The sequence below is a fragment of the Marmota monax genome, unplaced genomic scaffold (assembly GCF_021218885.2).
Source record: "Marmota monax isolate L192 unplaced genomic scaffold, Marmota_monax_Labrador192_F-V1.1 WCK01_AAM20220418_F8-fsc00029, whole genome shotgun sequence".
Lineage (NCBI taxonomy): Eukaryota > Metazoa > Chordata > Mammalia > Rodentia > Sciuridae > Marmota > Marmota monax.
Genome location: NW_026693024.1, coordinates 8,276,689 through 8,292,130, shown reverse-complemented (window position 1 = coordinate 8,292,130; position 15,442 = coordinate 8,276,689). Strand labels below are relative to the sequence as shown.

Below are 15,442 nucleotides of genomic sequence, written 5' to 3'. Positions count from 1 at the left end.
CCAGTATACATTGGAAGACAACTTTAAACCAGGGGGAGTGCTCACTTCATAGCACATATACTAAACCAGGGGTCAGCATCCTAGGCCCTATGGGCCAAATCTTGTCTAAAGCTTGTTTTTCTACAGCCTGAAAGCTAAAAATGGTCTTTACATTTTTAAGCGCTGCTTTTAAAGGCAATTCAATATATACTATAAGTGACCTGCGCTACCTACAGTATTTACTGGCCCTTTAAGAGTCTGAAGACCCCTGCAGACTGTGTAAATCAGGGTAAAGGTCTCCTTCAGACTCAGAACAGTCAGTCTTGTTGAAAACGAATTTTAAAGTCCTCTTAAACAAACAGACGGTAAGGAATTTACAGCCTGTTTTTGTCCATCTATGACACTGATGCAGCCCAATATGTTTATACAGTGTCAAGGGACACCAGCAAGGGGTCCTTATGGCTCAAACAGACCTTTCAGTGCCAGAGAGAGAGTATAAACTGGCCAAACGTCACTAACTACGTCTAAGGGTCAAAACTTTAATGAGGCGACTGGGGTCACACCAGAAACTTAAGGTTAATATAAAAAACACAACCTTGGAAGACCATAGGACTAAATGCAACCATTATAACCGACAGAAGAGTGACAGGGAAGAAGTGAAGAGCACTAATTTCCATTCTTTCTCTATTGCACAGGTAAAGACGAAAAGGGAAAAACTGGCTGTATATAGGAATCTAAATGAGACCTGCAAAATTAGTAGGTAGACAAGGGACACAGGAAGGAAGGAGCAACACACCAAATGGCTCATGAAACAAAAAAAATAAATAAATAAGAAAAAAGACAAATTAAGACTCAAGCTATATACTCCACCATTCAAAATTAATTTTGAAAGAAAAAAAGCAAAAGATTTTCTAAGTTATTTTACAGTCTTTGAAAATTAAGCCTGCCTTACCTCTCTGAGCTGGACCATACTTTGTTTTTAAATACAAATACAAATCACACATAATAAACCAGAGGTCAATGAAGACAGAGACCCAGACCCTGTTCCCTCCCAATGGTGGAATTATTTGATTGCACAAATGGTTCTGGATCTCAGAATCAACAGGAGAGGTGCTACTCTCCTGGGGGTTGATGTGCATGATGGGAGGGGGTGCATATGTCTTAAACCAAGCCTGGAGGGCAAAGAGACTTCCATTCTAAAATCTATTTGTGTATGGATGGAGAGGGGCGGGAAGGTGGTAATAATAGCAATGTTTTGGTCCTTTTTGTTTTGTTTTTTTTTTAAAGAGAGAGAGAGAGAATTTTAATATTTATTTTTTAGTTCTCGGCGGACACAACATCTTTGTTTGTATGTGGTGCTGAGGATTGAACCCGAGCCGCACACATGCCAGGTGAGCGCACTACCGCTTGAGCCACATCCCCAGCCCGTTTTGGTCCTTTTTATCACTTATTTCTTATTGAAAGCATAGGCCAATACTAACATGCAATCATATCCCTCTGCATATGGGAAAGCTAGAGGTTAATTTTCCTCCCTTCTTGCAAAGAAAGAATAACACACACATAATTTCTAATCAAAGAAAAAGATTTTTAATGAGAATTTGAAAGCATTACCTCTCTTTCTTTCTCCACACAAGCACAGTTGCACTCACACACACACATATGCCCCTAGCTCTGTGGCAGATAATCAACCTATTTGCTAGGAAAAGTTCATAAAATTCCTATACATAGATAACTAGAGTCTGATAATTCATTTCTAAGAAGGGGAAAATATCACATGGTGGCTTCACAAGGCCACAGCAGGATGACTCTAATGGTCCTATTGTAAAGCGAAATGTCAATCTCAAAACTATAAAGAGAGTAATTTTAGGTAACATTAGTATTAAGCAAGAAGGATGAAAGCAAACTATAATTCAAAGAGGAAAGAAAGGTTTTTTAAAAAAGAGCTTGCAACACATTTAAATTATACCTGTTCTACAGTTGCTCTGTCTGCTTTATCTTTGATGCGATACCTATGGAAAACAAAAAAAGAACAGTTGATACACTCAAAATTCTGTGAAAGAAGCCAAAATAAAGATTTTAAATGTATGTGCATCATTTTGTGAAAATTCTTAAGTTTTTCTCATAAGAGATTTTAGGTAAATTTCATTGCAGATTCTTCACTCAGAGAAACTTCCTTTATTTTCCTAAATGTGGGATTCAATACGCAAGGGCAGTACATATGCAGTATGAAAAAGAATCCCCGTGATACAGAAGCATGAAATAAAAGAGCAGTTGGATTAAGATATAAAGTGACAAAACACAGAGTACACTATCTTTCAAATTCTGAATTAGAACAGTACAGAATTAAGTCTTTTATTTATAAGGTTTTCTCTTTAGAGACATCTTTTTACAAAGCCACAAGATCTTTCCATTTCAAGATAGTCTTCAAATGCAGCCTGATTTTGTTTCAACTCATATATTAAATAACTCAGCCAAGAACACTAATCCACACTAATAAAGATTCAAATAGAGTCATGATGGTGAAATAATAGGTTAAAACTACAGTGGCTCTCAAAAAAGCTGACACCTTTTGGTTAAAGCAATATATCACAGGAAAATGGGGTTTTAAGTTCAGTTCTAACATTGCTAGTTGTAACAGATCAGTTATTTCCCATATCAGTGATTGTATTAGAGATAGAGCTTAAACAATTAATTGACTTTGAGAACAAAAGTGCAAACCATAATAGTTCTCAATTATATCATGATTTTGTTTTTAATCTTCCCTTGGATTTTTAAAATTACTTCATGGAAGGAAACAATTTTCAATAAATTCTAAAAAGGGAACATTTTTACACATTTATTCTCAAACTGTTATCCTCAAGAGAGTACATTTGTGAATTTCACAAGATTACAGATTTACCATGTATTTCTTAAGACTCATTTGATATTTTCAATTTACAAAGGTATAGGCTACCCTTATTTATGCCAGAGATAAAAAAGGATATAATTTAATATCCTTTGCAAAATAATTATTTTACTTAATCTGGAATCTCTCCCTATCACCCGTATTTTATAATTAAAATACTACTTACATATCTGCTTCCTTTTGTCTAGATTTTTCGGTGACTTTATTTATGACAGAATCAGTAACATTTAGCTTATCTAAAAATACAAAAAAGCCATAATGTAAACAATATGTAAGAGGAAAAGACATTAATCAGAGAATCTCTGAATAAGAGATTTCTTTTCCTTCTCTTCTGTTTTCTAAATATTTTATTATAGTTAGGATCTTAGATCTACACAATGAAAAAAAAATGTAATGTCTTTAAACAACATTACATTTAATGTTAAAATTTTAAAGACTTCGAGAATATATAATGTCTTCAAAAGTAAACTATTTCTTGTATAATAAGCATTGTCACTTTTATCACAATAGCTAGTTTTTGAGACAGAATTCTATAAAATTCTAAATATAGAAATACTTCAAAAATACTGTATTTGCATATTAAATTCCAGACATTTATTAATATTTTTGCACATTATAGATAATATAACTGCCACAATTCCAAGTTTAATTCTAAAAAACTTTTTCTCCTGCCTCAGCCTCCCGAGCCTCTGGGATTACAGGCATGCAAAACTACGCCCCAGAAAGTTATAGGTTCTTGATGGTGATGAGGATCCTTTAATATTCATATTCATTGATTCAGCATTTATTGAATTTATAGGAGAGATACCATGTTATATGTTTTTAAAGAGTCAAGGATCTACAAGAGGAGAAAGATGCTGGGTTTGGTGGCGCATGTCCGTAATCCCAGCCATTCAGCAGGTAAGACAAGAGGTTCGAAAGTTTGAGGCCAGACTAAACAACTTACTGAGACTCTGTCTCAAAAATAAAATAAAAAATAGCCGGGGATGTAGCTCAGAGGTAGGGCAACCCTGGGTTTAATCCCCAGCAACCAATCCCCTGAGCACACAAAGAAGTGGTAGTTCAAATCAGCATTGGTTCCTTGCATTCACCAACTTAATAATTAACTCTTTCATAAAAACTGTAGTAAAACAAAATGGTATTTTCAATATGCTACTATGAGATGATCGTACTACAAAGTCTAACACAGAACACACAAGAACTTCATATTCCCACAACGAAACTAAAAAAGTAGAAAGTCATGACTTCAAATCACTAACATGTTTTGATTTTAAGTAGTGTTATTGAATTAGCAACACTTGAATATGTTCATTTCAATAAGACTGCATAATACTTTATGAATTTCCTCACAGTCCAGTAAGGTAAGGTATTTTATTAACTCACCTAGATTAATTTTATTTTCAAATTTCCGTAAGACTTTGTCAGCTGGAGTAGACATTCTGGCTGAACTGTAGTTGGAAATCTGTCGATTTGCCTATAATAAAGAAATGTAGAGTCTAGGACACAAGTTGAAAATACAAACCTAAGATTCATCAACACATGCTTTTTTCCTTTGTTCATAGTTGGCTATTAGACCATTAATAAGGAAATACATTTAGGAAAAGAAAATATAACCCTTGGGGCCACCACAGATTAATGTGGAGCAGGACCCAATGGCCCCATGAGTGCTCCATAAAACTTAGTGATGCAACAGGGTTTACAACAATATTATGTCTTGGCTTGGGGAAATCTCAGGACTAATTTACCTGCTACAGAAGCATCTCCTAGCAACACTCCCCACAGAAAGCCAAAGAAAATGGAGAATATCATGCTAACTGAAATAAGCCAAACACATAAAGCCAAGGACCATACACTTTGGCTTATATGTGAAGACAGAAAAAAGTGAATGAGGGGAAGGTGGGAGTTTCTCCCGAAAATAAAGGGAGACCAGTAGACTAGAAAAAGAGGGAGAGGGGAGGGAAAAAGGAAGTACTGTGAAGAAACTGACCAAATTAGACTGTTATATTGTGTGCTTGTCCAAATATGTAACAACACATCCTACTACTATATTTAATTATAATGCACTAATAAAAAATAAAGTACATAATTATAGGGAGGAAATAATTTTAAAAAGAATTAAAAATTTAAAAAAATATCAATCAAATCTGCTCAAGACTTTTTTTCAATACTGGAGATTGAATCCAGAATAGCTCTACCACTGAGTACATCCCCAACTCTTTTTGAATTTAATCGTGGGGCTGGGAATATAGCTCAATTGGTAGAGGGCCTGCCTCACATTCACAAGGCCCTGGGTTTAATCCCCAGCGCGCACACACACACACACAAAATCTGAATTTAATTGTGAGACACGATCTCACTAAGTTGTCCAGGCTGGCCTTGAATCTGTAATCCTGCTTCAGCCTCCTGAACCACTGGGATTATGAGCAAGTGCCCCTAAGATCAGTTTAAAACTATTTAAAAAAAAAAAAAAAAAGACATTTGAAATAGGTCAAGTTACTGCCTAGAACAAAGTCCACATAATCTTGTTATTTATATCACTATAATGTATTCTTCATGATTATAAATAGTTAATTAAAATGAATGTTTCTAACTTGACCGGTTGGTTTGCAGGTTTAAAACTTGAGAATGTACATTTATCCACAAACTGTTTCTAAGAATTTCATTTTGGGCCTGATATCTCTTTTTATTTTTTTTAATTATGTTTTATTTTAAACAGGATCTTGCTAAATTGCTGAGGCTGGCCTCAAACTTGTGATCCTCCTGCTTAAGCCTCCGGAGTCCCTGGGATTATAGGAGTGTGCCGCCACACGCAGCCCTAGGCCCAATATATTAAGAGAGGGGAAAAACCAATAACAAGGCTTGGCTTGACTGGTGCTGCACATAAACTTCACTAATGACAAAGAGAGAGGTAGAGACAACACCTAAAACTCATAAATAAGAGAATGTAGCAAAGATAAAAAGGGCCTAATAATTACTGATTCAATAATGTTAGACGAAATGGGAGACTGGGTCGTTTCTAGCTTGATTAAAACTTAAAAAAACAATTTTCTATTAAACTTTAAAAATATATTTTTTGATACTGGATATTCAGTCCAAGGACAATTTATCATTGACTTGCACCCCCAATCCTTTTATTTTTTTAATCTATCCATCTATCTGTTTTTGAGACTAAGATGCTTAGGGCCTTGCTAAATTGCTAAGGCTAGCCTTGAACTTGCGATTCTCTTGAATCAGCCTCCAATCTCCTCACTGAGATTACAGGTGTGCCCCACCACACCCAGCTAAAAATAAATTTTAATTAAAATAATACATGTAGATACATGATAACACCGTAATACATGGCAGAAAACATAAGTAAAACTATTTATTTTTGCAGTGCTAGGGATTGAACTGAGGGGCCTCATGCATATTAGGCACTACACTGAGTGACACCCCTAGGAAAAATAGATACAATTCTAATTGCTATAATCCCAGCAAATAAAGACAACCGTTTACATTTAAGCATTTACACTTCAAATCTTTTTTTTAGCTTTCTTTTTTTAACTTATTTATTAATGTAATTTTTAATTTATATATGACAGCAGAATGTATTACAATTCTTATTAGATTACATATAGAGCACAATTTTTCATATCTGGTTGTATACATTGTAATGATCATCACATTCCACCATCATTAATTAACCCATGCCCCCCCCTTCCCCTCCCACCCCCCTGCCCTATCTAGAGTTGTCTATTCCTCCCATGCTCCCACTCCCTATCCCACTATGAACCAGCCTCCTTATATCAAAGAAAACATTCGACATTTGGTTTTCTGGGATTGGCTAACTTCATTTAGCATTATCTTCTCTAACTCCATCCGTTTACCTGCAACTGCCATGATTTTATTCTCTTTTATTGCTGAGTAGTATTCCATTGTGTATATATACCACATTTTTTTTTTATCCATTCATCTACTGAAGGGCATCTAGGTTGGTACCACAGTTTAGCTATTGTGAATTGTGCTGCTATAAACATTGATGTGGCTGTGTCCCTGTAGTATGCTGTTTTTAAGTCCTTTGGGTATAGACTGCTTTTTTAGCTTTCTTGAAAAAGATCGTTCGTTATAAAAAAAAAAAAAAAAGGCATCACAGTCAATGTTCAAACTGCTTAAAGACTCATCAATGAATCAATAGAAGATTACCAAGCCAAGAACACAGTAAGTACAAAATTTCTTCAGTTATTTTAAAAATGAATGCAATCTGATATATGAACTATTTTAACAGCCAAAGGAATAATGTTGAGTCTTTTCCCCTTCATCTCTTTCAGTAACCTTAATACACCATTTTAATCTATGGATCTGAAAACTCCTAACATATTCATTTAGTACTTTAAAGTTGAGAAGTCAGCTCTACATGCCTTAGTAACTTGTTTTTTGCACATGTAGATCATGAATATATTTCAACCTCATTAATATAATCTTCCATTGCAATATATGTTATGGCTGCATAGTATCCCAGAGTAAACTTAATCGAGGTTGTTTCTAATGTTCCTGTCCCACAAGTAACCTTGGAGACTCTGACTTCTAAATAAGTTTGGGCACACCCCTAGAAGAACTGCTGCTCAAAACATTTGTACACTTTTAAAGTTTTTATCATATACTAGTTAATTATACCTATTAACTGACCATCGATTATGTATTTTGTGTCTTTGTCAGTTTCATAGGTGAGAAGTTGGTATCTCTACATATTTAATCCACATTTCTTAATTTACTAAGAAGTTTGAACATTATTGCTTAATAATTACTGCCTATTCATGTGCTTTTTTATGCACATTTTTAAGTTTACAATCTTATGATACTACATATTTATTTATTTACTTATTTAAGTACTGGAGATAGAGCCCAGGGACTCACACATGCTGCAAATGCTTTACATTGAGCTATATCCCAACACTTTTTATTTTTTATTTTGGGGCAAGTTGCCCTGATCTGGAACTTAAAAATCACCCAGCTCTTATGACACTTTAATAATTTAACATTTTCTGATTATGGAAATAATCCAAACTCAGGAAACTATGAGAAATATGAAAAGATACAGAATGAGAATCAATCAAGGCTGGGGCTACAGGACAATATAACTTGAAAAAACTCCTTCAGTTATTCAATTCCAGAACCACAAAAAGTCTTTTAAAAAAATACAAACAGGCTGGGGATATAGCTCAGTTGGTAAAGTGCTTGCCTCGTATGCATAAGGCCCTGAATTCAATCCCAAGCAAAACACACACACACACACACACGACAAACAGAAGCCAGGCATGGTATCCCATGCCTGTAATCCCAGTGACTTGGAAGACTGCAGCAGGAGGATCTTAAATTCAAAGCCAGCCTCAATAAGGTAGTGAGGCCCTAAGCAACTTAGTGAGACTCTGTCTCAAAATAAAAATAAGAAGGGCTGGGAATATGTCTCAGTTTTTAAGCATCTCTGGGTTCACTTCCTAGTTATCTGCCCCAATTTAAAAAAAAAAAAAAAAAAAAAACAAAGTTATACAGAATCATTTAAATACCTGTGGGTTACTCCCTCCATTCCAGACATAACCCTTGGTGAGTTTTCCAACTCCATCATCCCAATCCCAATCACTGTCATCATCATAGTCCTCCTCTTCTTCCTCTTCAACTTTTATCTCACTTTCACTCTTCTTAGTCACATTGTTTTGAAAGTCTTCAAACAGAATGCCATCTTCCGCTTTGATTATCTTCAAATTTACATTTTCACTAGAAATAACAATGTTTTAGCATGTTTACAAATCCTCTACCTGGATTCACGTATGTATTTATTTATAACAGACTAAATGGGGCTGGGGATGTGGCTCAAGCCGTAGCGCACTCGCCTGGCATGCGTGCGGCCCGGGTTCGATCCTCAGCACCACATACAAACAAAGATGTTGTGTCCGCCGAAAACTAAAAAATAAATATTAAAAAAAATATCTCTCTCTTTCTTTAAAAAAAAATAAATAAATAACAGACTAAATAATGCTGATAAATCTGAAACATTCCTCACAACATATCTCCAATAAGTTCCATCTTCCCAAAACTGACTTCTCCTGTGTCTCAGTTCTTTGCAATTGCTTATTCTCCACACCCAAGTCCCACTAGGGAAGGAGTATAGCATGTGATAAACTTGCTCCTGCCTTAGTGAGATTAGAATTTACATTACCTTCTCTTTTAAATTAACTTACTCTGATCAGTGCACCAGACCTGACTATAAAATCATTCATGGAGCTGCTCCAAGATTAGAAAAAAAATCTTTCTAGCAAAATTTGGGAATAAGTCTAAAGCAGTCTTACTTTGAACTCAATACCACTTTGCAACACAAGGAGCTATATTATATTAAGACTAGTGAGACACAAAGAACTTCAAATCACTCTTGTTTATGAAGGGAAAGAATGGGGACTACATGTGAGTCAAGTTGGCTGAATATAAGACAATAGAAGTAGGGACTGCCAAAAGAGAGAGTCTAGGGGTAAAAGCAGCACAACTAATAGGGTCATCTTTAGCCATGTGAGAATTCAGAACCTGTGTTATTAGATTGTTTTGGTTTTTCAAGAGAAGCCAGAAATATAGATGTTTCTGTAAAATCTTTCATGTCACATTCAATTTTTATAAAATAAAATGCATACCAAACAAAACATGTCTATAGGCCTGAAATTCAATACAGGTATTGCCAGTTTTGACCTTTCATGTAGAGAATACGGACAGAAATCATATGGACAAACTAGTAATATGCACTACTTTAAAATAGTGACACATGAATTTAAGTAAATGCAGATACCAATCCCAATTTATTAAGTAGCTATGGCTCTGACAGATCCAAATACCCATGGGCTTGGGTAGGAACAGAATCCTTCAACACCTATAATTTAGTAGAACTTCATAAATATAATCTACTAATCTATAAATTAATCCTTCAGTTATCAATAACCTAAAGAAGCATGTCAAAGTTAAACTTTGCTCCAGGGCCTCTCAACCTCAGTCAAGTAATTCTTTGCCATGACAGACTGTCTTGTACATGGCAGGATATTTAGCAGCATCAATGTCCTCTATGTACCACTTGCTATTAATGCATACCCCCACCCCCACCCATCCTTGACAGACAAAAATTTCTCTAGAGATTGCCAAAAGTCCCCTGGGAGTAGCAAAATCATCCCCAGTAAAAGAACTCCTGGTTTTATCCTCACAATACCCCATGTGGGTGGTAATTTTTATTTTTTTTAAATGGTACTGGGGATTGAACCCAAAGCTGCTCAACCACTGAGCTACATTCTCAGCCTTATTTATTAATTCTGATAAAGGGGACTGAAGCCACAGACACTTTACCACTTGACCTACATCCCCAGGGTTTTTGTGTTTGTTTTTATTTTTTTGAGGCAAAGTCTCACTAAATTGCTGAGGGACTCACTAATCTGCTGAGTCTGGCCTTGAACTTGCCATTATCCTGCCTCCATCTCCCAAATTGCTAAAATTACAGGCGCATACAGAAGCATACAGCTGTCCTTTTTATTTTCTGAGACAGAATCTTGCTGAGTTGCTGAGGATGGCCTTGAACTTGTGATCCTCCTGCCTCAGCTTCCTGAGTAGCTGGGATTATAAGCTGGTTTGGTCGATAAACTAGTGCATTCTCATTACTATCATCTATTCACCAGCAAGCTGCTTTGCTTCTTCTTCCCACTTAAATTCTTCCAAAAAGTCTTCTGTATGTTGATCTGTAATCATAAGACTGAAAAGCCCTTCTCATTTTTTTTATTCATCCTTCCCATATCAGCTTGCTATCTATCACTTGCTCAAAGAAGTCTTCCTTATCGTTCATCCATTTTTCCTCCATACTAGTAAATCAATTCTAATATAAATAATTTGTCTAATTATTTAATACCAGTTTTCCTTGCCAGAATACAAGGTCTACATCAATTAGAATAGTGTTTACCAACACACCCCTATCACCTAACATAACACTAGATGTGACACACAGAAAATAGTATAAGTTTATTTATTGAAAAATGCCTCAATTGGGGTGGGATCGTGGCTCAGTAGCAGAGCGCTTGCCTCGAAAATTCAATCCTAGCACCACATGAAAATAAATAAAGATATTGTGTCCATCTACAACTAAAAAAAAATTTTTTAATGTCCCAACTAATAATTAAAACCTACATTGTAACAAATCCTTATCATAAAAAAAGGAATCCTTTTCTTGAATTTCAAAATAACAGTTTCATTTTCCTTCTGAGTAGGAGTGATTCTTCACTGCTCCTTCCCTAGAACCCACATCCAATTTATCAATAAACCTGTCATTTCTATCTCCAAATCATATCTCTAAAACTCTAGCTCTGGTGCCCATCTTATTTGAACCTGATTTTTCAAACTGGTCTCTGTTCCATTCTTATTCCCCATGACCATATTCTACACGCAAAATGACTTCCTTCAAATCATAAATCAAATTACATCATTCCCCTGCAAAAATCCCTCCTCTGGCCTTTTTAGAAGAGTTTCAAAGATATCTTAACTCCTTGCCATCACTTGTAAGGCTCTACATGATCTGGTCCCTTCCCGTTTCTCTATCTCAACCACTTCCACTGCCTTTCACAACCAAGAGGGATTCCACCCGTGAGACCTATGCACTTGTTCTCTCTGCCTGGAATGATATCCCCTTGTCATTTAAATGTGGACTGTAACCGTTCCCTGACCATTAATTAGTGTATTAACCTATAACTTGTATGATACATATCATCATCTTATTGTTTACAAATGGTCTGTTCTCCTCTCCACGTCAAGTTCCATCACAGTGGACCTGGGTTTGTCTTGTTCATGACAATTTCCAGCCAAGGATAAAAACCTGGCCCACAGGAAGTGCTCAATAAATACCTGAGGATGTAGTTACAGTACAAACACCTACGTCTGCCAGTTGCTATCCCCCATTCTGTTTTTCGGCTATGCTGACCGTCCAGGGGACGCAGTCTTTGACAAATGACTCACTGAACTCTGCCCTAAAATAAGGAAGACTCAGCGGGATGCAGAAGAAGCCGGCTGAAACACCCTATGAACTACAAGCAAGGAGAGAGCAGAATCTGAACAGAGTGGGAGTATTCTACCGCCGCTCACCTGTCGGAGGAATCGGCGTCGTCGAACTGCCCGGGGACCACCCGGCTCATCAGGAGCCGCCGGTAGTCCATGATGGAGGCACCGAGCCCTCGACACCCCCGGAGGCCTTCCGCTCTGCGCCGGGGAGGGAACGGCACAGAGACGGTTTTACCTGCGGCGAATCCAACGGCCTCTCCGCGAACCCCGTCTCGCAAACGGTTCAGAAGCCCTCGCACACACTCGGCTCCGACCACGAGGACCCAGAGCTCTGGCACCCTGGGCCAGAAGCCGACCGGGAAACCCCGCCCCCGGCGGAAGTCCGATCTCACAGGAAGTCCCGCCCCTGTGCCGTACGGAGATCCGGGAGCTCGCTAGGGACGGTGCGCTAGAGGGACAAACTGCATTGTCGGGGGAGGGGGTTGATTCCGCTTTGCGGCTTTCAGCCTGGGGCTTTTCGTTTCTTCCCGATACTTTGTGGTTATTTTCGTAGAAGGACGCTCCAGTTAGCTCACAGGCTGTTTCCGTGGTAGTCCACGCTCATTCTGGAACTGAGTGGGGTCTACCCCGCGCCGAAGGCGTCCAGCGCGCCGGTGCCCTTCCGCTCCGAGAGTGGCTGGCGCGGGCGGACGTCACACAGGGACGTTCCAGCGCGCCTGGAGCCCGCTGCCTGTTTGCAGAAGCCCTCGGTGGGAAAAGGTGGACAGGGGTTCTTCCTCCCTCAGGGCCAGTGTGGGGGTAGGAAGATCGCAGTTCTTAGCGTGGGTTCCAGAAATTCTCTGGATCATGGAGTTGAGCACACTTACGTGTCTCACAAAGTTTGGTGCATTGTTTTGAGGTGAAAATGAAATACGTGCTTTTAAAAAGTTTAGGTTTGTCACACGACTGAAAAATATTAAAAAGAGTTTTATAATAAGAGTTTCTTGACATATCATCTACTTTTAAACTGCTTTAGCGTGTCTGCGAAATAGCTCTCCAAACAGTTGAGTAAGTATTTTAAAAATCTAATAAAAATATGCTAAAGACAGATGTGGAAGATGAAAAAAGTAGGCCTGACTTAAAAAAAAAAAAAAGAAACTGGCAGATTGTGCAGCGACCTAGCGGGCATGAACAAAGTTATGTATTTGAAAGTTACCGACTCACCAAGAAAAGAAGAGAGGCCTTTATGGGTTTTGGAATTTGGAAAACAGCAAGATAGTTTTTTCAGATCCCCCTCACCATATCGCAGGCGGAATCTATTTGTTTGGAAGACCTTAGAAGAAGTGAGGATAAAGTTGGACCTTTCACAAGTCCTATGTGACCTTCCTGGCTTACTGTTTTTATATTTTACTAAGTGATAGCATAAGTTTGAACAGAATCTTCATTAAGTTGATCATTAATTCACCAATTCATCCAGGCAAATAAGTAGTGACTGCACATTGAGAGGATTTAGTAGAAATAAGGCACTGGAATGCAGGGTTTATTCAATCAATATTTACTGTGCAGAAAACAGTGGTCTGCCTATAGTAGGTTGTACATAAAGGCATAAGTTGACTTCCCAAAAGGCAATTGTAATCTATAAATAAAAAACACTAACACCCTTGGAACAATGGTGAAGACTAAGGCAGTAGGATGAATTGTGAGAGAGTTACAGACTTAAAACATAGCAAAGATTTTTAAAAACAGATGAAGGTTTTAAGAGAAGTGAAGGCCAGGTCCAGTTGCCAAAGTAGTAGAAAGCATTATCTATTTGCAGGAAAATGAGCCTGATCTGACTAAAGTTGGAGGGAATATTGGGTAGGTGATGTCGGTACATGAAAGTCAAGTAGAAGAATTTGGACTCAGTGACTGAATATCTTTCCTCCTCCCATCTTCTGGCAGATGAGTATGTCAGGATATGGATCAGAGTGATAGCATAGGGGATGGAATGAAAACATGGGTGATGGAAAAACAGTTTTAAAGCAAAATCAGACAGGACTTGGTAATGGTTCAGCTGTGGATAATGAGGTGGATGCCAAGATGCCTCCAAATCTTCAATCACCGGTGCCTGAGAGAATCCATGTGACATAAGGAAGTGAGGAGGGCTTAGTGTTGGTCCTTTAATTAAGTAACAGAGATCCCTTCACTTTCTAGGTCATAGCCTTTAGGGAATTATGGGATAGTAGCATACCAAGTTATCATGGTATACTTAAGACTAAATTTTTAAATTTTCTAATAACTTAAATGGCACTTTTATAACATTTAGGGCAGTGAACTTTGCTGCAAGTATGAGGAAGGGTAGGGGAAACCCATTTTTATTTGCATATATTAATAGATACTAAAATTATATGTGTTCATGTTTTTTATTTGTTTGCTTTTGTTTTTTGAGGAGGCTTTCCATCATTCAGCACAAAGGAACAAGGACTCTGAAAATTTTTGGACATCATCCCTGGCATTACAAAAAAACAAGTTTTGGTCATTACCACCAGATCCTGTACATTTTGGAGTGGAGACACCTCATGAAAAATTAGAAAGCATGTCAGAATCGGATGCCTTGAATTTCAGTGGTCTTTCTGAAGATTTAACTCACTCAGATTTTCCCTGCTGTATGGAAACAAGCCTCAGTGCTTCAGACTTGCCTCAGGTGTGCATTGCTTATAGGTTCTGGAGGTTCAGCTTTGTTCAGCATTCGCACTGTCATCCAGATGAAATATCTTCAAAAATATGAAGAAGAATAGGAGAATTTCTGGTGGACGCACAAAGGAGGGGAATGCAGCCTGGTTTTCTTACTCCCTTTAGTGTTTGAAGAGAAAATTTTACAGATAAAAGTGTCAGAACTGATACTTTCTATCCTGCTCATGAAGGCCCAAAAGTGCAGTTAGGGGACAAAGCCACAATTCAGTCACAGAGGCAGGGCATGTGTCTCCCACTGTGTCAGTATGCAGATTTAGTTGTCATTCGTAATGACATTGACAGTACCCTCCATGTACATGGCTCCCATCCTTTATCTTCATGAAAATTCCTAGCGCCCTTTCTCATAAAATATCCCAAGATCTTCAGAAGTGTTGTTCTAAGGGTTTGATAGTTGCTAACATGAGTATAGGGAAATAATAGGAATGTATTAAGTTAGGCCATATAAAATTGCCTTTTGTAGTTCAAAAATGAACAAATATTGAAAATTTCATGTGATTCAGTTTATAAATTGGCAAAGCCTTTCTAAAGGGATATTTAGAGATATGAAGTTAAGAGTTCAACCGCATTTTAAAATTCTGTCTACAATTCCAGGCACCATGGCTCACACCTGTAATCCCAGCAGCTCAGGAGACTGAGGCAGTACGATCAAATGTTCAAAGCCAGTCTCAGCAATTTAGCAAGGCCCTAATTAGCTTACTGGGACCCTGTCTGTAAATATAAAAATGTCTGGGGATGTGGCTCTGTTTAAGCTCCTCTGGGTTCGATCCTGCTACAAAAATTAAAATTCTCTCTAGAAAATAT

At 37.6% G+C, this 15,442-nt stretch overlaps 2 protein-coding genes across 4 annotated transcripts in view; one reads left to right on the top strand and one right to left on the bottom strand.

Annotated features, from left to right (window-relative positions):
* Positions 1-12,311, bottom strand: part of Riok1 (RIO kinase 1) — a 35,190-nt gene extending 22,879 nt beyond the window's left edge. Inside the window, exons 1-5 of the mRNA XM_046453428.2 lie at positions 12,014-12,311; positions 8,428-8,635; positions 4,268-4,358; positions 3,051-3,120; positions 1,946-1,988 (exon numbers count right to left, since the gene is read on the bottom strand). Coding sequence (XP_046309384.1) covers positions 1,946-1,988; positions 3,051-3,120; positions 4,268-4,358; positions 8,428-8,635; positions 12,014-12,084 — 483 coding nt within the window. The 5' untranslated portion in view covers positions 12,085-12,311. The remainder of the gene's footprint in view (positions 1-1,945; positions 1,989-3,050; positions 3,121-4,267; positions 4,359-8,427; positions 8,636-12,013) is intronic.
* Positions 12,261-15,442, top strand: part of Cage1 (cancer antigen 1) — a 41,308-nt gene continuing 38,126 nt past the window's right edge. For 2 of the 3 annotated variants that reach the window (XM_046453427.2, XM_058582386.1), the window contains exons 1-2: positions 12,327-12,976; positions 14,337-14,591. In XM_046453427.2, the coding sequence (XP_046309383.1) occupies positions 14,484-14,591 (108 nt within the window). In that variant the 5' untranslated portion in view covers positions 12,327-12,976; positions 14,337-14,483. Of the gene's footprint in view, positions 12,977-14,336; positions 14,592-15,442 lie in introns of all 3 variants that reach the window. The other variant, XM_058582387.1, reaches the window with a different exon arrangement.